Genomic DNA, 26535 nt, shown 5'->3' with positions numbered 1-26535 from the left:
TATGAACTTACATAACACGCAAAGTTGGAAAAAGTAGTTAAAAAAAATTGATTTAAGTAGTATGGTAACGCTGGTTCTTAGGCACTTTTGGTGCGAAAATTTGAATTCTTGTGATTCTTCGTGTGTATTTGGATTGGTACAAGAAAATTTTGAATATTCGACGATGTATGTACAGAATATTAACTCTTCGGGAACTAGGAAAGCGTCCATAAAAACTCTCAAATTTAAATTAACAATTTTATTAAGTCAGTTCGGTCAGCGAAATAAATAGCTACACTATATTTTGCACTTTAAAGCGTCATATATGAAAGGAATTGGGCATTTATGCACGGCGCGTCTGTCAATGTCCACAACATGCAATATAAAATATCATCACCAACAACATAACTAATAAATATTCACTGTAACCTAATTTTAACGATCTTATTTAGCGATCGAAGTTATTTTGCTTTACTTTTCCTCCCACGCATCTTATTTCTGGGCGTTTCGTCCCTGTTTGGGTATAGTCCTAACCTTAGCACTAGGCTTCGATTTTGTTTTGTCCCCCACCCCGTGATACGTCAAAAACTGCGTGTTTTTGTAACTGGACGACGTCGAATCCGCTATGCTCCGTCCATCTCCTTCGTCTCTGCGCGACATCTCGGAAAATGGCGACAGTCTCTTGGGATCTGCTGCCCCTTTCTGCCTCTGATCTAGCCTGATCCCTTTTTTGTTCTTTACCTCCCTTTCGAGAATGTCCGCCGTGGTTAGGTCCGAGCTCTGGATCTGTTGTAGGGAGCTCGAACTCTCCGTTAACCACGGCTTGCTAGTTTTCCCTTTTTGACAGCTGCACGATTCCGTCTTGCATCGCTGGCATTGATGGTTTACTTCGTTTCCGATATCTTCGTCGTCTAGAATGCCTGAAATTATGTTTATGTCGGGCTCCAGCCTTCAGGATTATTTAGCTAAAAACTAGGCTTTTTCTTCTATAAACATAGCGTCCTAACTTGCTTCGGCTTAGAGCTACAAAGTTTCCATAAAAACCGTTTTTTACTTAATTAGTCAACAGGATTTTGATTAGTTTGATGATTCCAGCGATGGCTGGTAATCGATTTGATGTTTATTGAATGCGGATAACAAAATCGACCAATTTTTTATGTTGACGAATTATGCAAAAAAATAATAGAATGATTTTTTAAATTGTTATTGTATTTAATGGACAAATCAGATGAGAATAATTCAAATCAAAAATAATTCTATAGATTGGATGAGTGACGTGTAAAAATTGGTAAAAAAATCTAGTAGCCACTACAAAACTTTCTTCAGCGACGTCATAATCCAGTAAAACTTTAAACATCGAAACAAAAAGCAACTGAAAAAAAATTTGACGCTCTATTTCATGAAGATCATTCCAATAAATTACTAGTTTTTCACAAATTGCATTGATTGATTGATTGATTACTTAAGTTTCGCAAAAGTTACCGTAGTCCTTCTTACCCAAAGAAATTTTCTCCAATACGGTACTGTCAGTTTTCGGCGCCGAGCTATTGGGTTGGTTTAAAAGTAGCTTCGACAGGGGGGGAGCCAATCCCAATCCGATATTCCTTTCGTGATACACCTCCGAAATAGTGGGCGTTAGTTCTCTATTGATGTGTCGCAGCTGCGTGGCCAATATCGTATCGTGTAACGCGGTGGAGTTGCCCGCCTTCGCGTCGCCCTTAATCCCGGCCAATTCGGAGTCTTCACTCTCACTGAGCACGCCTCCCGCGCCGCCCGTCGCCATGGAAACGAGCGACGAGAGGGTGGCCGACGCGTCCGATTCGTTCGGCGAGAAGTACAACAACCGTTCATTGGACGGCAAGGTTTCCTCGCTGGGCAACGTTATCGGTTTACGCGACGCGTTGGGAGCGGCTCCGTGTAGAGTCTGCGCGTGCGTCATCTCGGTCCTGACGCTCAGCCTATCGATCGCGCACAGAGCGTTCCGCGACTTTTTATAAGTAATTTTGTTCCGCTGACTCGAACTGAACAATTTTGCTTCCATTTTCTCCAGCTCGCTATCCGAACTGTTCTCGAACATCCCAGCGGGAAGATTGTTGTAAAGCGGGAGATCTGCCAGAGGCTTGGAAGCTCTAGGTGGTGGTAGAGGTGGCAACTGAAACAAACGCAAGCGTTGCAAGAGAGAGAAACGTTTTCGAGTAGCGTAACCGACTTGGCTCTGGGTTTGGCGTCTCAGCACAGTAGCGTGACCGCTTTCCCAGTCGGTGGCCGAGCTAGCTGAGCTGGAGCTGTCCGGTCGTACGGCGTCGGCCTTAACGTCCGTTTGCGAGTAGAGGTTCCTACGACAATCAAACATCTTCACCCCAAACGAAGTTTTTAACAGTCCACGAACCTTATCCTAGTCTGGTGTGCCAAAGACAACGCGATATTCTGGTGTTCGGATTGCATCACGACGGGTGGGCTGGGTGTAAACGCGGCGTCGGATTCGCCGCCACCGGGTCGAGCTAGTGTCGCCGCTTTCCTTGGTTTTACATCGGGGACGGTTTTGGCGGGCGCATCGGCCGGATTGGCGGTCCTTCCGTCGGGTTCTCCCCTTCTCCTCACGTAAGACGTGAACGCCCCACCCAATCGCTTTTGAGGCAGCATCGTCGCGGCGAAAGGCGGCACCGTAGGTTTGGGTGTGGAACACAGTTCGTTGTCGGAATGAGAGAAGTCGTTATCTATGGAAGCAAGAGATTCCAGGCTGCTGGACGAGTCTATCGTGAGGCTTTTCGGTGCTTCTTGGGTATCTGTAATTCTCCACGATTAATAGGAATCGGCTAGGATTCGTATCGAACTTACCGAAGAGAGCCAGTAGAGCCTGCAAAGTGAACTGGACATTTCTTTTGTTTGCTTGTTTGCCAGTCCTCAGGGTGACTTTATCTTGACCAACGTCGGTGAGGTCGAAACCTAGTGAGGCGAGAAGTTCGTGACATCCCGGCACTCTCCACAGTCTGACGTTTAGAGCAACCTCCACGTTATCGGCCTCGGAAATTTTCGAAGAGAATTGAGTGAGGGCGGACTGGATCACGGAAATGATGTCGTCGGCTACTTCCGGGTTGGTGGTTAGCTTGGACAATGCTTGGATTGATGTACTCGATATGCCTAACAAAGCTTGCAAGCTGGCGGAGCACTGAGTCAATCGTTCATCTGGATCTGATTGGGGGAAGAAGACGCTGCTAGGTATACCGTTTGATGCAGGCTCGAATCTAAATCCCACCGACATCAGAAGCTCCTTCCATCCAGTGGCAGAACCGACCTGGAAGTAGCGGAATTTATATAAATAGAGCACGTCGACCTATCCAACATGAAGTTTGTTACTACTACAAAATACCAAACGTCCATGCACCAAGCTTGCCAGCTGCGGCAGTTTCCGGCTCAGTGAAACCGAAACGCCGGTATAAATAATCTAATAAGTAGACGCTATAGAAATTATTAATTGGATGTAAATAGAAAGCGACTTTGTTATCTATGGACGAAATAAACGTCCGGAAAGTGTGACTTTAATACGCCAACTTCTTTATCCACTTCTCCGGTTTGGAAGTGGTCGGAAGTTTGCGGTCGCACGTCACACGTTACTCAGTGAATATGTTCGCACTGTATTGCAAATTGGGTAATATGCAATGGTCGTAACAGCACGTTGATAAACTTCTTCAGTCACTTCTTTGTTAAGCACTCGGTACACTGCGCTGTGTGCCAAGTGACCTTTCTCAAAATTGTTGCATAACTTATTATTATAGTTTCTGTTACCTATAGTGAAAATCAACGACAATCACTTTCAGAGAGAACCACAACCACGTAAATTTATTTAACATTTTACAGGTTCTACCTTATTTTCAATGGACTTCTGGGTCGTATACATCGCGTTCTTCTGCCCTCTGTGTATTCTCTGCAAGCTCTTCTCGACTAGATGCAAAGTAACCCTCAACGCGTCCCTGCACTTTTCCGGAGCCTGAAGCATTTCGCACAGGGCCTGCCCCATCAGGGCAACTTTATTGGATAACCTAACGTTCACGCCGATCAAGACAAATCCGGCCCAATTTGCCGGGTGAGCAAAATGTTTGGTATGTTGCACTGTTTGCATGGCTTCCGACAGAGCCTTCGCGGCTCTGGTGCCTTGAAGCATTGCCGAATAGAAAGCCCTCAAAAGGATCTTTGTCGCGGTATCCGGCACGGGCCATAGCGAAACCAATACCGCTTGGGCTCCCGCCGCCAAGAGCGCCCGAACCAACGCAACGAGACCATCTGAGGTAGCCCAACCTTGTTGATCCCTAGTGTGTGACGAACTGACTACAATTAGTCGGGCTGACAGCTTCATTGATAATATGTCGGCAGCGCTCAGCAAAAACTCCGATAAAGGTGGCAACTCCCCACTCAGAGATACTTCGCTGTGCTCCGCTTCATCCGCATTGTCAGCGATGTAAAGTCGTTTCGATTGGCTCTGGTCAAGAACTTCGGTCGGGCTCAGTACAAGGCTGGAGAGCTTCCAAGACACGTGGGTGGCGAAGTGTACACACTCGGCTTCTTGGATTTGCGTCAAAACTTGCTCCTTGGTTGCGCAACTTCCCAGCAAGACTTGCGTCTGTAACAATTCGGCAACCATCGTAGCTTCGTTTTCGGCCTGAGGAATATCTTTCCAGCCATAGTTTTCGGTAATGGATAAGGGCAGTTTGGGGTTGCCAACTATAAGGCTGCGAACCGCTTGATCCGTGCCCTGTTTCCTGGTCCTGCCAGATTTGAGCGACATCAAATTCGGCACTACCAGCAAGGAGAATCTCTCGCATAGGTATTCGGAATTGTCGTTCGACGATCGCAGCACTGGGAAAGGTACCAAGTAGAGGTCTCCTTCTAAGACCAAGATCAACTCCCTCCGGTTGGCGCCGCTTTTTGAGGCTGCAATAACGATATAATCACATACTAACCGAGCTAATTGTTCAAAATGGTTCGCACTTTTACTTGGTAAAAACTCCTCAAAAGGTTGTAACAGTAACGTGTATAGTGCGTGAAGGCAAGAAGGACCTTTCCAAGCTTGTCTCCGGCTGACCCTAGTGGATCCCTGGGCACTTGTACTGGATCTCGTGCTGCCCTGGAGGGAAGCTATAGATCCTCCAACACTCCCAAGTGAAAACAGAGAGCTCAATGAGTAGTTGCTGGTGTTCATTAGATGCTGCCTGTTGACCATGCGAAGAAACCCGGTCCTCTCAGATAGATTGTCGTCCATAGACTGATCTTCGTTGATGGTAGTGCACGGCGACAATTCAAGTCCTAAACTATCCCTAACGGAGTTGACCAATTTTTCCAACACGCCGGTCCCACTGGGAATAGGGTCTGTGTTGTCACAAGTGTCTGAAGATTCTTGAAATTCCATCAGCGGAGCCGAGTGAAACTTGACAACCCCTAAAGTAGTCGGGTTAGTTCCGCTCCGCATCAAGCCGCCATCGTCACTCACCCTTGGATGGTAGAATCAACCACGCGTACAGAAAACCTGCCGCTACGCTATAGTACAACGTGGCTGCCCTTTGCCTATTCACGATGTCTTTCAAATTCTCCAACGTGCTGATGTTGAACATATCCATGCTCTTACTTTTGCCTTTCGTTTTGTGCTCGTGCAACCCCTGCCTTTCCAGAAGAAGATCTACGAATGCTCGATTTCGACCCCTTTCCGCAATTACCAACGCCTCGTCCGTCCTATTCAGAGCTGAAAGGACCGCGTTGCATTTTACGTTACGATAAAAACTATCTACTTACAAACTAAGACTCTCTGCAGCACTTGGTAACTCGATGACTGCAGCTCAAATAAAGACAACTTATAATCCGCACTATTCCTCGTCTCTCTCCTTATGCTTTCCAGAAGTTGCGTGGCGGCTTCAAGTTGTTTCTGCGCGCCTTCCAAGTCACCGTTCGAGTAGAGAGCCAAACCTAATCTGTTTCTTATTTTCGCCTCTTCATCCCTTCTACCGAGTGCTTCAGCGATGCAAAGACCTTGGGTTAAGTAGGCTACCGCTTGAGATCGATTCCCTAGAAGTTGATGGACTCTGCCTAAGGAACTATAGGCCACAGTTTTGGCTATTTGGTCGTTCGTGCTCATTGCAATAGATAAATGTTGCTCTTGATATTGAATAGCTTGGTCCAAGCTACCAAGAGCCTCGAACACGTTTCCTAAAATGACCAAAATAATAAGCTTTTACTTAATCGCGTGTTCATTGCTTACCAATGTTCCCGCAGGCTCGGCTTTGCAATGTTGGCATGTCCAGTTGTTCGGCTATCTCCAAATCATTTTGATGGTATCTAAGAGCTGTTGAATATTCTCCCATTTGTTGATATACAGTTCCAAGATTGCACAGAGCCTCCGATTCCATTATTTTGTCATCTAAAACGAATTTAAATACAAAAAGGCACTTTGTGCGCGGGCACGTGCTTACTCAGATCTCTTGCGATATTTTTTTGATGCTCCAAGCAGGATACCGCTTGTTCCAAGTTGCCCAAGGTTGCGTGCAGCTGACCCAACTCTCCGTACGCAGCCGCTTTAGCTTCTGGGTTGCCGAGTTCGTGGGAAACGACCAATCTTTTTTCCAAACACACCAAAGCCTGTTGCAGATTACTTAGAGACCTTTGAGACTGGCCTAGACCTCTGTAAGCTCTTTCTTGATCTCTAGAACTTTTTAGTTTCAAGGCTATAGCCAGATATTGCTCGTGACACTTAGACGCCTCTTCGGGATCGCCGAGGGCGTCGTAGCAATCTCCTAGGCTGCCGAAAGCTCGGCCTTTGTCAAGCTGCGCAGTTGGTGTACTCAGCCGCTCCAAGGTTGCTAATTGCTGCTCGAAATAACCTATGGCGTCTTCATAATGATTCATATTCAACCTGGAAGTATTGCATAATTGTTTATTGTACAAGTGAAGATTTTGGTTTCGTAATTTTGTACCTGGCGATACCTAGATTTCCAAAAGCCTGGGCTTCAACTGCACAATCTTGTAGTTCCTGGGCCCGTTCTAATTGTTCCTGATAACATTTCACCGCGTGGGTGTAATTTCCCAAAGCCATATGAACGGCTCCCAAATGACCGTGCGCTTTACATTCTCCCGACAGTTCGGACATTTCTTGGCGCAGAGTCAGCTCTTGGGTGTGGTAGCCCAGTGCTTTATCTAGCCTTTTTAGAAGTCTGTGCGCTGTTCCGAGAGCGCCACACGCTGCGGCTTCCATGCCCCTATCTCTGTTGCTTCTAGCTAACGCTAGTTGTCGGTGGTACATTTTCACAGCCTCTTCCGTTTCCCCCATTTTGATCAGGACGTCTCCTATGTTGCCCAGGGCTCTAAACTTCCCGGATAAATTGTTGGTCATGTGAGCGATCGCCAGGAAGTATTTCTGACACTCCAAAGAAGTTTCCAATTGACCGAGAGCTAAATGTGCCAAGCCTAGGTTACAGTAGGCGCGACCCATGTTCATTTTGTCTTGTAAATCTTTGGCTAGCGCTAGGTCTTGGTCATAATAACGTACCGCTTCCCTAAAGTTACCGATGCAATAATGAGCGTAACCCAGGAAATGACATGCCTTTGCTTCTCCCTCAACGTCGCTAAGCTCTTGGGACAACATCAAGTATTGCTCGTAGTATGGAATGGCTTCGGGAAATTCGGAACGTGAACTTAGGCAATTAGCGAGGTTTAAAAGTGCGCAAGCTTCACCGGCAGTGTCTTTGAGCTCTCTCGCGATCCCTAAATGAGCCCGATAGTGCAACAAGGCCATATCATGGGCTCCTAACGCCTGATACGCCACAGCTAAATTCCCGTGGGTGCTGGCCTCGGAACTCCTGTCGTGCACTTCCTTGCTGATGGTCAGTTCCTGTTTGTGATACTTAATAGCCGACTCATAAAATCCTACTGCTGAATACGCGTTGCCTATGTTGCCGTAAGCTCTACCCATTCCTGCTCGGTCTTGCAGACTCCTGGCTATGGACAAGTGCGCCTGATGCAGTTTCAATGCCGCGTCGTATTCCCCTAGCAATTGGTAGACGATTCCTAAATTGGAACAGGCTCTACCTTCTCCGATCTTATCCCTAGTAGCTAGGGCGACGTCTAATTGTCTTTCGTGCCACTGTTTCGCTTGCACATAGTCTCCTGCGCATCTGGAGGCGTGGCCTAGGCCCGCGTACGCTCTAGCTTCTACCGACCTATAACAATTAATCTTGGACGTTCAAAGAATCAAAAAAAGGTCTTTTCTACATACTTATCCCCAATCGCTTGAGCAATCCTCAGGACTTTTTCGTGAAACACTATCGCTTGGGTGAAGTTTCGTTTGTAGTGGTGGCTAGAGCCCAGGTTGCTATAAGCTCTGGCTTCCTCTACTTGATTACCGAGCCGTCTAGCTATCCTAAGGTGTTGGGTGTGACAATCAACCGCCGAGTCAAAGTCACCCATTGCCAAATATACGGCACCAACGTTGCCAATTTCTCTAGCCTCTTGAAGCTTGTCTCCCATCTGTTTCACCAACTGGACGCACTGTTTGTGAGAGGCTAGAGCGTTGGGGTAGTCCCCTATGGCCGTATAAACATGACCGAGCGATGTTAATGCTGCCGCAGCCGCTTGGGTGTCCTAAAATGTAATATACTTGTCTCAGTGATACAAAAGTACAGAAAATGTACCTTGCACTTCATAGCTAAAACAAGCTGGTATCTGTGGGCGGTTAACGCTTCTTTGTAGGAGCCTTGGCTGAAGTACGCTGACCCCAAATTGCCGTGAGCTCTGCATTCTCCGGCGGTGTCTCCCAAGCTTTTGGCAATTGCCAAATCTTGCTGCATGTAACCTATAGCTTTGTCCAGTTGATTCAATGCCCAGTGGGCGGAGCTGAGCGCACTGAAGACTGAACCCCTTAATTTAAGGGAACACGATCCAATTCGCAATGCAGATTCCAAAACCGTTACCGCTGAATGGTACAGTCCTGCCGCTAAAAGTTCCTGCAACGGTGTACAAAGTCAAAGTCATCGGATTTCATGCTGTTTTAAATGGAACTAAAAGAACTGCGAACTTTCATTGTTCTTATTTAACTTAATACTATACAACACTTATGTACAAATTTTCTGTACTTAAAATTATATTTCATTGTTTGAATATTACATTCCTTAACGATTATTACATTTAGATATTTTAAAATATCCAAAAATGGTGGTGGTTCAACCTATCAAAACGAAATGAACAAAGGCTCAATGGGCAGCTCCCAAGGTGTCGGCTTTTAGGAGAATGGTGACATTTGTGAAATCCTAACTGTGCAACTATTCGTTACTTCAAATTCGTTTGACTGATAACTTAGATAACTTAGACATTATCCCCCATACACATGTGCTGATGGATCCACTACTTTTACTCACAAAAACATCTGTGCATGGTAAAACATGACCTTAAGGATCCCTTGACTACCTCAAGTGACAGCAAAGTTCTTTATGAAAATATGTTGCTATCGCTCCCTCATCTTAAATTATTTTAATTTATAGTGGATGACGAATCTGTCGGAAACGCTGGGAGATATTAAATTAAATAAAGACGATTAGATTTTATGTTCGTCATAAAAAGGGACAACGACGCGGGACGATTGAATTAAGTACAGACATACCTACTGACTAATCTGCTAAAAATTCCCAACAATGTAAAGGACAGGTAAATGAGCCGCCAATCGTTAAAACAATGGCATTTGAGTCTCGCATAAGGAGCTTTCGCATTGTAAAAGTATATGACAGTAGAATGGGCACTAAAATGGCGGCACATCCGAGTACTGCCTTATTAAAGCGTCGTATAATTTTTATATGCCGTGCGCTGCGTACAGGGTGAACAGACTTACCTGGCCGACCACGGATATCAAGACGAATGGGCTCTGGTCCAGCTTCATCAGCTCGAGCTGCTGAAATGTCGGCTCCAAGCTGTGTCTCAACGGAGACTTGACGGAAGCTTCGACCAAACCGGCCAAAAGCTGCTGCGAATTGGCGTCCTGGGCGAGGCCCTGGCTGAAGGCAGCCAAAGCCTCGCCGTGCCGGCCCAAACATTGAAGGGCCACGCCTTGCCTAAAACGCATTTTTTTTTTAAATACAAATAGGTTTCAGAGGAAGGGTCGGTCATCGGGGTATTTTAGTATTCGGTATTCAACGTCATAGGAATTTTCAGGTATTTTTTAAAGCTTAAGAGTATTTTGGGCATTTCGGGACGAACGCATTTCGTAGAATTTCAGGACATTAAATTAATATTAAATAGTACTTTTGTGAATTTTTAGATTTTTTATAAAAAGAGAAGCCCATGTTTAAATTATTGTTACCCTAAAGTGATACTCTGCGGCTTCAAGTCGGTTTTCGATGCATTTGTAAGATAGAAGAGTGCAAACTGTTTTGAACGATTCTACAGTTCACAATTGAAAAAAGTACAATTTTTGAATAGTTTTTTCTCGAAATAGAACTAACCAACACATACACAAAAAGGCAGCTGGTTACTTGTGAATGATTTTGTAAAAAATTAAGCTACACAAAAAAATATTTGTTCAGCTCTATAAGCTTAGTTTTAGTAGCTTTAGTGCATTATGCATCGAAATACACAAAATAGTGTTTATCAAATTTGTTGACTAATGTACTACTTACGGTCTACTATTTAACAGAAATTATTCCCTATCAAGTTAACTAATTGAATATAGAACGCAATTCATCACAAATTTTGGGGAAAATATTCTAGAAACAATTCGATTCATAATGAACATTGATAAAATTGGGTCCCAAAACTGGTACCATAATATGACATGTTTTAATCCTGATGATTTTCTTCACTACTTTCTAGAAGTAGTTAGGGTTATAATTAATTTGTTAGCTATATTTTCCAGTTCTTTATCTTCGCCGCCCTAGCAATTCTTATTACAATATTTGATATTAAAAATTCACTTTTGATTTTTCTTTTTTACTTATATTCATTTATTTAATATGACAAGAAATCCTGACAGTTCAGGATAATCGCTTCAACTTTTGTAGTTACATTTTTTGAGTAAAGTTTATAGCATATACTTTGGAAAAATTATGTTGTAATTTGTTTTATTTTTTTGTATCTTTACAACTACATAAAAGTGGTTTTTCATCATAATCATTATAGCCGCTATGGATGACCTTTATGTCATAATCATATTATAAAATACTTTAACAAAATATACTTTTTTTCGTTTTTTGTTTTTGCACAAAAGCCATACAAAAATATATATTGAATATTTTTTGTTTCAGCAACCAATATCGCTTATGGCATCCAGAATCGTTAAAATGGAGTTTACGTATTATATGCAAAACAGGGAAGTTTAAAAAAATTATGTCGAAGATATCTGGGGACTTTTGGGGAATGTTTTCCAAAAAAAGAATTTAAATATGCAGATTTACCTATAGTATGCCTTAGGCCACGTGGGACATAAATCCCTGGCGGTAATGGCATCTTGAAGAGCTTGGGTGAACAAGCCTTGCTTTAACCTGGCAGCCGATCGGTTGGAGTAGAGAATGTGATTGGTCGGGTCTAGTTGGAGAGCGTCCGTGTATAGTGAAACGGCTGTGGCAAAGTCACCGTTCTGACATGCCGCATTAGATTGTCTAACCTGCAAAGCAATTGGCGTTGCAGGATGTTTCGATTAATTGGTGGATTTTTAGGGTATACCTTTTCCAGGAATATGGATCTGCTGGCTGCCGGTAGTTCAGAGGTACCTTCTGGCTCAACCTGGAAATTATTTTTGACCAAGGGTTAGAGTATGACTCTGGTCCTGCCTAATATTAGCAAAGTTTACAGAATACACTTTCCATTACATTTACATGTTCCCGGGTTTTAAAAGAATTGAGCTTGTTAGATTTAACATAGTAACAGACATCTTTTAAAGTGATTTGTTTGCTGTACAAATTCTTTGGTTTATTAATAAGAATATCTAAGAATGGGAAATTATTTGCTTATAATTCAATTTTAAGACATGTCATTGTAAATTTTAAATGGTTAAGAAAATGTGGGCGGGATGATTATTGAAATGTGAGTAAGTTTGATTCATCAAAAACCAACTTAGGAAGAATCGAGAAGATTTGGAAGTAGTATTACAGTAGGCTATAGTTTTTTTGAAAAATTAAATGTAATTTTCAATTGTGTGTATCATTTTGAGTGGTGTAGTACTATGTTACATAATTGACATTGCTATTAAAGTAGCTATTCGAAAATCCAATGATATACGGAGTGTCTCATTTAAGAAAATTGAGAAAAGTATTATTTTGCGAAAGGTGACAAGATAGCATATTTAAAAAAAATAAATTTTATCTACAGAAAAGCCATTATTTTCGCAAAAATGATAGATGGAAAAAAGTAAAGTTAGTAAAAGCAACCTAGGAATGATAGTTTAAACATAACCCGAATTCTGAAGATGATCGCTAATTTTGCCTTTGGAAGGACTATCTAAAAATGCAATAAAATGTAACTTTGTTTTACAGCTCTGTATATAAAGAAGTAACGATTAGGAAAATAAAAAATAAAAGTCATTTTAATAGAAACAACTTTTGTATTTAATTGTTTGTTATAACCTCCGTAGGTACGGGCCACCCTGTACAAACAAGCAATAAATATTGCTACAGTACTGAATAATTTATTTGTTGTTGACATTATTATTATTTAGAATAATAGAAAAAAATAAATAATAAAATATTTCCATTACTAGCCGTCTTTTACTGGTCTACGGATTCTGCTTCTCAGGCCCAGTAACAACGGCGCGGGGAAGGAGGTACATAGTCGCGGGCGTGGCTTCAAGTGGGACAACTTATATGTTATTCGGTAAACATCGATATTAGGTAGCAGTTGTTGAAATAAAAAAAAAGAACCTGCCGGAATTACTCGTCTTTTGTTTCACCGGCACCTGGTTAATTGTGTGAGAAACGGGTTTCGAGCGGATCGGCGCATATTTAAAAATAACGCGATTCAAATCAGTTCCGTTCGTGAAAATGGGATTAAAAAGTGTCGGCGAGCGCGCACAGTGTACTTAAGAATCGCCTTTGTCATCGCCGCGGTCAAATTCGAACGCGGTCGGATCTAGAGAAAATGAGCTTTTTGATGTATATTTAATAACCATGCTAATTATAGGGCCAAGTACCGTCAAAGGAAATGTCAATTTCTTCAGGTAGGCTTGCGTGGTACCCGTCCGCGGTAGCGGCAGCGGCGTAGCACGAACTCGTCCGCCGCGTTAGCCACGGAGTTCGATTTTATGGTCGGTGCGTTAGTTTTTCGATTAATGTTCTGTCAAACATTTGTAATAAAATAGTTGGCAATCCCATAGTAAATTGCGCCATTTGTACATGTAAATTTCCATAAGAGAATTTAAGCCCTATCGTATTGAAAACTGGCCTGCAGTTAAGATTTTGGATTGAACTACACTTTTATAAAAGTTTGTATGTTTTAATATTAACCTAAAGATTTTTTTCATACCTGTTTTACTGAAAACTAGAGGACAGGCATTAGAAGGTTCCCTTAGTTAAAGTAATTAATTTATTCGCAATACCAACCTAACTGTGATTTTTGAAAAAGTAACGGATATGATGACCTTTATTTCTTTTAAGGTCTCAGAACCTAAAAATAACAGTAGAGTAATAATAACAATAATAATAAGCACGGGGAACGAGGATGGCTCGGTTGGTAAGGCGTCGGACAATCCTACTGGAACGTAACAAAGGGCCGAGAAGAAAAAATACTTATAGTAATTTTATTAAGGAACACCACTGAAATTAATCTCAGCTCTCTAACTCCCCCTTACGACAAACATCCCAACTTTTATCAAAATTGGTAAAGCGGGTTTGTGATAAGTGGCCCTAATTTTTTAAAATGGAGCATTTTTGAATACTGATCTTTGTTGAATCTTTAATCATTGCATATGTTCTTCACTGCTGATAACATAATGTCTAGGTTTAAAAACAATGAAAATAAATTCAAATCATAAGTGCATATCGATTGGAAGAACAAATTTGTAATGCTTTGTAAAATGCATTTTCCTGCTTCGACCTTGTTTAGGTCGAAGTTAGTTATAACAGAAAGATAGGTCTATCGTCTATCGTCTCTCTCTCAATCGACTCAAACTTAGAGAAAGTTGCTTACGTAGTAATGCTAATATTATGTTGATGAATCGAAGTTGCCTTTGGATTTCAAATATTAAAAAAAGTCTTTATATCAAATTATTTTTAGCTTTTACTGGAAACTGAACATAAACAAATTCATAAAAAAAGTCTTTGCGAAATTGACCTATCATCGTATCGTTTAAAATTTATATTTTGCTGGTTGATGACTTGATTAAAACTAAATGTTATTTTAAGGTTATTTTGAGGATACATATTTCCGCTTCAAGGGTCGCTTCGGGGGAAACTTGAAAAATATATAAAACAGGATGTTTAAATCTGCATGTAGAATGTACATTACATAAGAATTATTTGGATTTTTTAACTATTAATATATTATTCACTGGACAGTATCAGAAAAATCAAAATTTGTCATCAAAAATATCACAAGTTTATTAAACGAGCTGAGGCCATAGGCGTACAACGAGAAAAATGAATTTCCATATTTTAGTTATTAGAAAAAATATTAATTAAAAAATTTAAGCACTTGAATATACGATGTAACATATTCTTTCTACGAGTAATACCTACATTCGAAACACTCGACAGTAGTGTTATTTTATGGCAGCTTAAAATACGTCTTTTTTATGATGCTTGTCCATTAAAACGCGTTAATAGAATCATACATGAACACTTTTGACATGGTATGAGAACTCGTCGCAAGCTTCAACTGTAAGTTATACCAAAATATTGAACTAACTGTTGAAAAATTTGCCATTTGCTAATTTTAGAGTCTTAAGAAATTATTCAAGATGAAGGGCTGTCAAATTCCTGAAATTTGGGACAAATAAATTAAAATAGAACTGAAACTAAAACATTGTGTTTAATATGGGCAACCGATACCGTATATTTAAAAATTAAGGCCTCTACAATTCTAATTATTGCTTTGAAAAACGCTTAAAAAACATTAAAAATAAAAATGAAGTTATACTATAATGGTAAGTTCCTGAGTCGGAATTACTCACCTAAGTCAAACTTTATAAAAAACAAGTCATTAGAAATGACAGGAAGAAGATTCTAAATCAGGCGAATTAGAACATAAGAAATATATATATATATATATATATATATATATATATATATATATATATATATATATATATATATATATATATATATATATATATATATATATATATATATATATATATATATATATATATATATATATATATATATATATATATATATATATATATATATATATATATATATATATATATATATATATATATATATATATATATATATATATATATATATATATATATATATATATATATATATATATATATATATATATATATATATATATATGTTTTGTTTTAGTCCTTCACGGATGGAACTATGTGTATTGGTGGTAATCCGGGTGTTCATCCGTTCGTTGCTTGACCCTGGAGTAGGATCATTCGCCTGACGTTTCTCCAAAATATCACTTGGCATCTTCACAGCGCGTCGATGTCACGTGTCCGCACTTAAAATTTAAGCAGGCGTTAATAATGTTTATTATTCGAAATTATATTTTGTACATGCCAAGTTATATAAAGCTATAACAAGGAATAATGGACGTCGACGTAGCTGTTGAAGTCAACTAAACTTATAACCAAGAAATAATACATATAACAACATTTCATATTCGCCTTCAATACAATAACCGAACTTTACCTTATGTAGAGAGCGGTATAGAAGAATCACATTATACAAAGAAAAAGAAAAGAATGAAGAAAGAAAGAAGTCTTGGCTACAGGAAAGGAAAACAAAAAGCAAAATGCTTCTTTAATTATTGAACCGTCGTTAAAATACCGTGCTAATTATAAACGTGTCAAAAATTTGCGTTTCGTGTGTCTTTTGGATGAGCCAATAGTAAAATCATTTATTTTGTATTTGAAAAATTGTTTTTTTATGGACAGATAAAGTTAACAAATGTTGTCAACATTCGTAACGATGTGTTCGTTCCGCATCAAGATTTTGACTCAATTATTTTGTAATACAGACATACCGAATGCAAAGCACGTCGCTGAACCATGGACAGCCGTCCCAACTCTTCAAGCCTGTAGAAAACTCTTTATCTCTGCGAATATTAACCTTATATAAGAATTTTGGACTTTTTGTATCCTTTTATGTCAACAGAAATTATCAATATATCGAATCAGCAAAGTTTAAATGTGGTAGTGTTAAAGTCTCACACGTAATTGTACTATTCCCCAATGGAATATTATTATTACAAATAACAAGGCTTCAGGTTTGGATGGATTTATTTGAACACGGCGTCTTTCGCAAATTTTTAAGAGATTGTCCAAGTCGGAGTTTAGAACGTCGTTAACGAATTTAGGAAGTTGACGTACATGTACTATACCGGGAATGCTTCCTTCAGGGACTCTTATTCTAACCATCGTAGTCATCGTAAACGACCCTCTGAAACCTGTCGGTCAAAAATAACGATACTAGTGAGCCTCTTCTAAACCAATATATGTTAAAATAGATCTTAAGGGACCATGGTTTGAAACTTGTTTCAATAAATAAATAAATCATTGCCTAGTGATTCAAAATTTCCGGAAAAATTGGTTGTCGGAAAAAAAACGAGTTTTTTCCCGGAAAAAATTGGAAAAAACGAAAAATTTGGAAAAATTTGATTTTTTTTTTTTTATTGAAATTTCGATGGAGGTTTACGTGTTAAATATTATTCAATACAATTATTTTCAAACATATTTTAAAAAATAAGTGCAGTGTAACACTGACAACTTGTTTACCGGTGAATCCCCTACACATGTCCGCGAAACAAATCTGATTGAGTCCGATAAATTCCTATTATCAGAAGTGCCTTTTAGTTTTAAGCTGATAGAAGATGCCATATATGGTCTTCCCGCAAATACTGATGGCCTGTCCTGCCTGACTAGAGAAAACCTATGAAAATGTGTAATTCGAATTTTGTTGTAAACCTAAACGAGATTTTTTAGTAGGAATTCTCTATGGGAATCTGCGAGCAGTACCCATCCAGTTATATGGTGACAGGGCTTGTGCACCCCGCAGCCACTTATGCCAATTGCTTCCAGAATTTTAAATGGACCTCCATCGTCCGCTTCGTCTAACTTAAACTTAGAAGAAAATTACTAATTTTCTTACGATTCTAGGCCAGTTCCGCTTTTGCAGCGAGCTGAAATGGGTATCGAATTAATTGGTAATATCCAGAACGGCGATGCTGCGGAATCAGAACCAGATTCTTTCTCCGAGGACATTGACGATTTAGTGTACTGGCTTTGCAGAAATGACGTTTTTTTACATGCATTTTGCTTGCGTTGTCAGTTCTTCTTCTTTTTTTTTGTATACATTTTTTTTTGTTTATTATGTATTCTAGAGTTTATGTTTTGTTAACCAAAGAGTTCTTATCTTATTTTTTATTATTTTGAAATAAAGTAGGCATCTTAATTTTTGTTTTTTTTTATTGAAGCAACTTATACTAACCAATATACATTTAAATCATCATATATTAACTCGTTTAGCTGTCTGGCATTTAATTTTAAAAAAAAATCAAATTTTCCGTTTTTTTCCAATTTTTCCGAGGTTTGGGAAAAAACGGAAAAAACCCGTGTTTTTTTCCAAATTTTCCGGTTTTTTTCCGAACCGTTAAATCTCTAGTCCTACCCTGGACTATATCCATAAATTAAATATATTTTAAGCACATGTTTTTTTAGACAGCCGCGGCCATTTAATAATAACAAAACGCTTTCCTATAGATGTAGATGCACCGTACGCCAACTTGACGCAATTTTAAATAGAGACGCTCTCCCTAATTGGATTGGACCGGATGCCAATTATCGCATCGCTTTTTAAAAAAGAACCGGCAAAAGCGCTCAATTGGTTTTTTAACCGAACGCGTATTTCCCGAAGCAGTTCTCTTTTGTTTTAGATAAATTAGAAAATAATGAACCACGAGGCTTAACCGCAATCGGGTAAAAAGGTTCATTGCTACTCGTATATGCGCGGCGTTCGTCGTAAAATGTTCATAATTCTTCCGATTGTTTCACTCGGCTGAAACGTAGAAATTCTGCCGGACGTGGTGCTCGTTGCCGTATACCGAATGGTGCGGTAATAGCCCAGTCATATTAGGTAAAAAAAGGGTCAACCTCGGAATGAAAGATAATATACTGTAAATTGGTATGAACCTTTGTTTTGTCATTCTAAATGTTGTCTCAAAAGTTACGAACGCTATCGTGTCCGCGTCTTAAGATATTCAAGGTCAAAGGTCACAAAAACCGGTTTTTCGCGAATATCTGGCTTCCTATTGCTTAAATGAGATATTTGTCAAAACTTTTTGAAGACTATATTTGTGTTTTGACAATGCCTTTACCAACTTTTTTAAAGAAAATTTTCTGATGATGTAACTGAGGACGTCCAATTAAAATAACGAGCAAATCAATATCTTCTCCTATGCTGTGAACTCTTCGCGCTCTACCCCAAAAACGGTTGGTCGTATGAAAAAAAGTGTAAACAAAAGTTGTAGAGAATTTCATAGCCTACAACTTTTATAATAAGTGCAAATCTCATTTAAGCAATAGGAAGCCAGATATTCGCGAAAAACCGATTTTTGTGACCTTTGACCTTGAATATCTTAAGACGCGGACACGATAGCGTTTGTGACTTTTGAGACAACATTTAGAAGGACAAAAAAAAGGGCCATACCAATTTATAGCTTATTATCTTTCATTCCGAGGTGAAACCCCTAATATGACTGGGCTATAATATACGCTTTCCCGAATAACTATTTAAATTTTACAAATGCAATGCGAATCGAATTTTTCGAAAGGATGCACTAGGGGACCCATTGATACAGAAATGATCAGCGTCGAAAAAAAATTGTTTTTGTGTTTTGCCTGGCCGTTCTCCGTTATCTGTCGACGTTCCACAAAAATGCGAATAACTTCCAAACCGTTTAAGCTAAAGTTCCTTTTAAATCGCCCACGAAATACATCGACCAATAAAAAATAATCCAGATCAAATCCCGGCGTCCATCTTTTTTTTTCTCGATTTTCATCTGTTTTTTGTATATCGCTTTAAATTTGGCACGCGGAGCCGGGAACTATTTTAAAAAAATTAAAAACCGCCGCTGCAATGGTCCAAAGAAAAAAAAATTGTCAAAAACGGTTGAACTAGAAGACGCCCGAGGTCCAAATGTTTTTTGAAAATGTACAGGGTGCATCGGCAATTTGCAAAAAACTAAAAAATGGGTTCTTCTCCTACAGAAACAACTGTCAATAGCTAAAATTTCGGTATTCGTGTTCACATATTGTACAGGGTGTACGGGATCTTACGTGCTATATTAAGAAAATATAATGGGTGGCTTAACTTAGCAGCTGTCGACTTCAGATTTGGCAGAGCAGTAGGAGTCTGTACCCACTTTAGAAGTTAAGCGCTATTAAGACTCGCCAGATATTTTTTAAAAAAATTTCAAAATATTTTTATTGTTATTTTGGCTTTCACATTTTTCCAATTTTTTACATTTCACAAATTCTTGAATAGTGAAAAGCCTGAGATCCTGAAACTTTTATGTCAAGCATTTTTTCAATTATGGACAAAAATCGAAAAAGGTTAAAAATCGTTGTTTTCCAGATTAGATTATAAGCAGTAAACCAAAATTCGTAAAAAATATGGCTAATTGGTTGACACAGTGTTATGGCCGCATCGAGACCTGCAATTTTTGTAAGTCCCGAGAAACGTGCTATAACGTCTATTTGTGGCATGTACAGGGTGAGTCGACCTGAAATTTTCAGTTTTCGTGGGTAAATTATGTGGATGTCTATCACACAGGGTGGGCGACCTGTCGACATTATTTGTACAAATTTTTAAATTTGCCAAAGTTTGACATCTTTATACAGGGTGCGTGCACAATAAAATTACATAGATTTTGCGAAAGTGGTCCGCAGAAGCGCCATAGAAAAACAGTACCTTCCTCTAAAATACGAAGCTGGGTAGTGTCTTTGTAGACTGCGGAGCACATAGTACGAAGCGGAGCCATGATATTTCGCAATCAATCTTGTTACAAAAGCAGACTGTCATCAACCAAGCAGCGGTTATAGCTAAGGTACCCAGATCAGCAGGTAGCAAACTTAAGAAATTACTTCCTGGACGAATGGACAAGTTCTTGTACAGAAGACATTTGAATTCAATCGGCCAAGATCATGTTAAAAGCATAGCGTCGAACTATTGGGAACTATTCTGGACAGATCTTCCATGAGACCGAATGATTCAGAATCGAGCAATTCCAATCAGATATTATGTAAAACACGTCATCACGGGCTCTTCGGTAGCGGACAAGTGCAGAACCTGTCAGACATTCTTGTAATTGACAAAAAGGCGAAAAAGACCACACTACGTGTTATATTATTTCATGGCCACCTACATACCAAATTAGCTATTGGATATTATAGAACGCTCTATATAATATCCAACAGCTAATTTGGTATGTAGGTTGTCATTGTAGTCATTGTCATTGTGGGTGACAATTAGCAGCGTTCTTTTGCATACAGTTGGTCTTTTTTATTTTTTTACAACAATGTCTGTGCTATTATGGTAGGTTTTTGGTTTACAAATTTTCAGTATTCTACAGAAAACTAGTGCCCGCAGGATATCGGCAACCTAAGAGCCATAATTTCAGCTTTTTGAATTCGTCAGTTGTAAAAATTCAAGGAATCTATTTCAGCCGAAAAATATATAAATTAATTAATATAATTAAACATTATACAAAAATGGTTAGAAAGTGGTCGTGGAGCGGAAAATGGAACCATATGATATTTTTCAAAAATAAAAGATTTTGCTGCTTTTCAAAAACTTCAATTTGAGCAAATGTTCATCTTCCGTTTCTTGACTTAATTCCAAACAAAACCAACCAAAATAAAAAGGAGAATTTTTATATAGTATGATGTGTGCAATTTTTGGCAATACTTTGCCAAAAATTGCACTGAGGTGGCTTTTACTTGATGAAAATCCATTTATCAAAATAAATAAAAACTAAAAGTTCAGATTTCCACGAAATTATATATTTTGTTTCGATAACGCCGTGTCTTTATCAAATGTAATATTTACAAACTACCTGCTACTATATATATCGAAAAATTTAAATCTAATTGATAGTTAAGCAATACATTTGAATGTCTCATTTTGTTAATCTCCATGGCTTCCAATAGATTTAATTTTCCACGTTTTAGAGAAAAAAGTCTCCGATTGCGATAGAGAAAGAGATGAGGAAGCTAAAGAAGCCATCTATCTATGTAATATATTAGGAACAATATGTTTACACTCGCATACATTTTACAAGTTTTTACATTACCCAAGTTGTATCCGAGGAATCTATAGGCAGTCTTTGCACTGTTATAGACTATTTCAGAAAAATGTAGAAAATAAAATATATGTGTCGGCCATAGGCGCGTATAGCATTCGTGCAATCACATTATTTTTGATCAATATTGAAAATTCAATACTAATCTTGTTGTTGTCATTTTTTGTCCACCATACCTAATATTCTTCATGCGGGAGTAAGTGTAAATAAATGACACTTTATTGGCAGAGTAAAAATAACACACACTTATATTTGTATATTTTAACGAATCACTTTTCACAACCTCTGAAGAAAAGTCTAAACAGACCAGGCAGAGCAGCTCTTGATAAGGACACTGAAATTATAATTCGCAGAAAATTTCCGTTTTTTATAATAAAAAAATACCCAAAAGTGAGAAAAGCTTTACCGAATCCAAATTATAATGAAAACGGACAGTACATTCATGAGTATAAAATTATTCCACAAAATAGAGGGCAAAACGGTAACATCTAATCAAATAAAATTTAAAATTGAATGTTGTTGTTATTGTATTATAAAAACAAGACAGTCTGGAGCCTAGGGTGGTCATGATTCTAGGGCTTAACAAGGAAAACCTATTTCTGAACTAGATAGAGCAAAATCAACATGTTCAACGCTCGATTTTTGAGAAATATTTAAAAAGCGCATGACGATATATTCACTACTAACCGCGACACAGAGTGTTTTTTAATTGACATTCCCATTGAGAATTACCCATAACTTTAATTTTTATGAAAATTTCTGGTTCGGTTTCTTAAGACAATGATCTAAGAGAAAGACTAGATTACATGGATTAAACATGAAATCAGACGATAATATATCGGATGAGTTTTTTATGTTAGACCAGAAGAACAAATATAGTGTTATTACAATAATTGGATCAAATTCTAGAAGCTTCAATAACTCAAAACACGTGACCTGTGTGGCAAAGTATTCAAAATAAATAAGAACTAATAGTTCAGATTTTCACGAAATTATATATTTTGACAACACCGTGTCTTTATCAAATGTAATATTTACAAACTACCTGCTACTATATATACCGAAAAATGACCACGAAACCTTAATTAATGTTGTTGCGAGAATTTAAGTTCAGTAAAAAGAGGTATTAAATCTAATTAATCGATAAGCAATACATTTGAATGTATAAATTTAATTTTCTACTTTTTGTGGCTGTGTGTAATATATCATTGTCGTCAAAAATGTGTTTTTCTGTGTTTAACTGTGTAGCATAATTAGAATCTAGACTATTGTTTTCAAACGCTCTTATATGTTCGTTAATGAGTTTCTTGAAGGATCTACCTGTTTGTCCAATATAAATTTTAGGACAGGATCCACATTTCAACCTGTAGACACCTGATTTTTGGGATTTTGGACATTTCGATTTATTGTTTTTTAAATATTTTCCTATTGTGTTGTTAGTTCTGAAAGCTATTTTTAAACCACATTTTGACAAATGTTTTGAAACTTTTTCGCTAAGTTCTCCTATGTATGTAAATGTGTTAAATTGTTCGTGTTCTGTATTTGGTTTCGAATAAATACAGTTTACAGTTGTCTGTATTTGTTTCTTATATATAATTTTATCCATAATGGACGAATTGTAGCCGTTCTTCAGTGCTATTTGTTTAATGATATTAAGTTCTTTGTTATAATTTTCTGTGGAGAGTGGCGTATTAAGAAGTCTGCGTATAAAAGAGTTAAATGCAGCCATTTTGTATGTATAAGGGTGATTTGAGCTATTATGTATGACTGTGTCCGTATGTGAAGGTTTATGATATATTGAAAAATCTAATTTGTTTTGTACTTTCGCAATTGTTAAGTCTAAAAAATCAATAGTGAATTTTATACGATTATGTATTGAGTTAATATAATTTAAAAAATAATTCAATTGTCTGTCCGTTCCAACAAAGCAAGCAGAGACATCGTCCACATACCTATACCACCATAAAAAAATTTTACTTAAAGGATGTTCTAGTATGATATTTTCTACATTATCCATAAAAATCTCGGTTAACAAAGGACTAAGTGGGTTTCCCATAATCAAACCTTCTTTAGAGATATAAATCTGTCCATTAAATTCAAAATAATTTTGGTCTAAAGATACTATTAAGCAATATAATAAATCTTGTTTCACCAATGAGTTAACCTGTTTCCGAGTTAGGGTAAAATCTACTAAATCTATCACATCCATAGGTGGAATACTGGGAGTTGCGTTAGAAGGGATTTTGATATCTTTAATTTTGTTGATTAATTCAAAAGAATTATTTATTGCAAATTTTGGTTTAAAATCTGTGTGAAACTTTAAAATATTTACTAATTTTGTAGAGAGTTTAACTGCTGGTGCTGTTACATAAGATACCACTGGTCTAATGGCCATATCTTGTTTATGTAATTTAACTAGGCGGTTATATTTGTCTTTGTCACTAAATAGTGTGGAGTTAGTAATTACATCCTTGCCTTGTCTTTGATATAACTCAGTTGGATCGTGTTTCACACAAAGGAAAAGTTCTGGTTTAAGAAAATTGCTGGTTTTTGAAATATATTCTGGGAGATCGATAGCTATGACTGTCTTCCCTTTATCTGCACGTGTAAATATTATGTTATTTTCAGAAGCTTTGTTTTTGATAGTTTTAACTAGTGACATTTGAGAAATTTCTTTGTGTTTGTTACTATCTATTAATTGAGAGTTTATTATATTCGCTAATAAATGTTATACTGGACAAACAGTTAGATCCTTCAAGAAACTCATTAACGAACATGTAAGAGCGTTTAAAAACAATAGTCTAGATTCTAATTATGCTACACACTTAATCACAGAAAAACACATTTTTGACGACAATGATATATTACACACAGCCACAAAAAGTAGAAAATTAAATTTATACATTCAAATGTATTGCTTATCGATTAATTAGATTTAATACCTCTTTTTACTGAACTTAAATTCTCGCAACAACATTAATTAAGGTTTCGTGGTCATTTTTCGGTATATATAGTAGCAGGTAGTTTGTAAATATTACATTTGATAAAGACACGGTGTTGTCAAAATATATAATTTCGTGAAAATCTGAACTTTTAGTTCTTATTTATTTTGAATACTTTGCCACACAGGTCACGTGTTTTGAATTATTTGAGCTTATAGAATTTGATCCAATTATTGTAATAACACTATATTTATTCTTCTGGTCTAACATAAAAAACTCATCCGATATGTTATCGTCTGATTTCATGTTTAATCCATGTGATCTAGTCTTTCTCTTAGATCATTGTCTTAAGAAACCGAACCAGAAATTTTCATAAAAATTAAAGTTATGGGTAATTCTCAATGGGAATGTCAATTAAAAAACACTCTGTGTCGCGGTTAGTAGTGAATATATCGTCATGCGCTTTTTTAATATTTCTCAAAAATCGAGCCTTGAACATGTTGATTTTGCTCTATCTAGTTCAGAAATAGGTTTTCCTTGTTAAGCCCTAGAATCATGACCACCCTAGGCTCCAGGCTGTCCTGTTTTTATAATACAATAACAACAACATTCAATTTTAAATTTTGTTTGATTAGATGTTACCGTTTTGCCCTCTATTTTGTGGAATAATTTTATGCTCATGAATATACTGTCTGTTTTCATTACAATTTGGATTCGGTAAAGCTTTTCTCACTTTTGGGTATTTTTTTATTATAAAAAACGGAAATTTTCCGCGAATTATAATTTCAGTGTCCTTATCAAGAGCTGCTCTGCCTGGTCTGTTTAGACTTTTCTTCAGAGGTTGTGAAAAATGATTCGTAAAAATATAAAAATATAAGTGTGTGTTATTATTACTCTGCCAATAAAGTGTCATTTATTTACATTTACTCCCTCATGAAGAATATTAGGTATGGTGGTAAAAAAATGACAACAACAAGATTAGTACTGAATTTTCAATATTGATCAAAAATAATGTGATTGCACGAATGCTATACGCGCCTATGGCGGACGCATATATTTTATTTTCTACATTTTTCTGAAATAGTCTATAACAGTGCAAAGACTGCCTATAGATTCCTCGGATACAACTTGGGTAACATAAAAACTTGTAAAATGTATGCGAGTGTAAAAATATTGTTCGTAACATATTACATAGATAGATGGCTTCTTTAGCTTCCTCATCTCTTTCTCTTTTGCGATCGGAGACTTTTTTCTCTACTATTTATCGTTTAATATATGGAAAAATGCACGAGGTTAGTTGTCTGACCGGACGTCGATGTCTCTCGGGGAAACAAAACCTCGGTCGATTCAATTTTCCGATTGCGTTTGCCAAGATTTTGCGCGTATTCGCTCGAATTTAAAACCGGTCGCGAATAGAGAGTCGAAAAAACGCATTAAACCGCTAAAACGTTCCACATACGGCCGCGTTCGTTTTGTTTTAATCCGGAGAGCGGCGTCTTCGGCTACCGGTGTTACCACTAAATATGGAAATATCGCGTAAATCTCGGACGCGAAGAGATGTACGACATTCGAATTCCACGCGCGATTTTATTTGCTTTTGTAATCGACTAGGCGAACCGGTACGGCCGAATCTTACTGATTAGACGGACGCGCAAGGGCTCCGTTTGTCGCCTCACCTCTGTGAAATCGCGATGCGACATCGTGAGAGCAATCCGGGCCGTCCGAGATCGGGATCATCACACACACCATGATTTTTCGACCGTCTCACATCGCAAAACAAATCGCATGCGTCTCTTTTGTCTATACGGAACTCTCCTCTCTTCCTAACCTCGCACTGCGGATCGCGAATCGCCACTGACCACCACCATGCACCTTGCGATGAACGGACGGAAGTCGCGCACTTTTTGCCGGATCCCCTCGATCACTTTTTCGTTAATAATTAGAGAGACGACGGGCGTAGAAAAACGAGCGGGCCCCGCGAGCGCGCTGCGAGTCTAACAGTTATTTACTTGTGATCGCATTCTTCGACGGCGGCCATCTTGGATGTTGGTATGCAGGTAATAATCTCGCAGCCGACCGTCGAGTGATCCGTCGGTTGGATTCGACCAGTTGCGTGGAA

General features: G+C 38.2%; 1 protein-coding gene across 1 annotated transcript; it reads right to left on the bottom strand.

Annotated features, from left to right (window-relative positions):
- Positions 1 to 251: 251 nt before the first annotated feature.
- LOC132706289 (tetratricopeptide repeat protein 28) lies at positions 252 to 26524 on the bottom strand. Its single transcript, XM_060677542.1, has 18 exons — positions 26093 to 26524; positions 11668 to 11727; positions 11400 to 11608; positions 9842 to 10061; positions 8652 to 8963; positions 8237 to 8601; positions 6939 to 8180; positions 6438 to 6877; positions 6227 to 6385; positions 5764 to 6174; positions 5465 to 5713; positions 4966 to 5412; positions 3845 to 4908; positions 2818 to 3274; positions 2369 to 2765; positions 2189 to 2315; positions 1477 to 2131; positions 252 to 899 (listed from the first exon to the last, which is right to left on the bottom strand). The coding sequence occupies exons 1-18, from the start codon at positions 26114 to 26116 to the stop codon at positions 472 to 474; spliced, it is 7266 nt and encodes a 2421-aa protein (XP_060533525.1). The 5' UTR covers positions 26117 to 26524; the 3' UTR covers positions 252 to 471.
- Between the last annotated feature and the right edge of the window lie 11 nt (positions 26525 to 26535).

The sequence above is a fragment of the Cylas formicarius genome, unplaced genomic scaffold, assembly GCF_029955315.1.
Source record: "Cylas formicarius isolate icCylForm1 unplaced genomic scaffold, icCylForm1.1 PGA_scaffold_8__14_contigs__length_24414737, whole genome shotgun sequence".
NCBI lineage: Eukaryota > Metazoa > Arthropoda > Insecta > Coleoptera > Brentidae > Cylas > Cylas formicarius.
The sequence above is the reverse complement of the archived record's forward strand: the minus strand, read 5'-3'. Positions and strand labels throughout refer to the sequence as shown.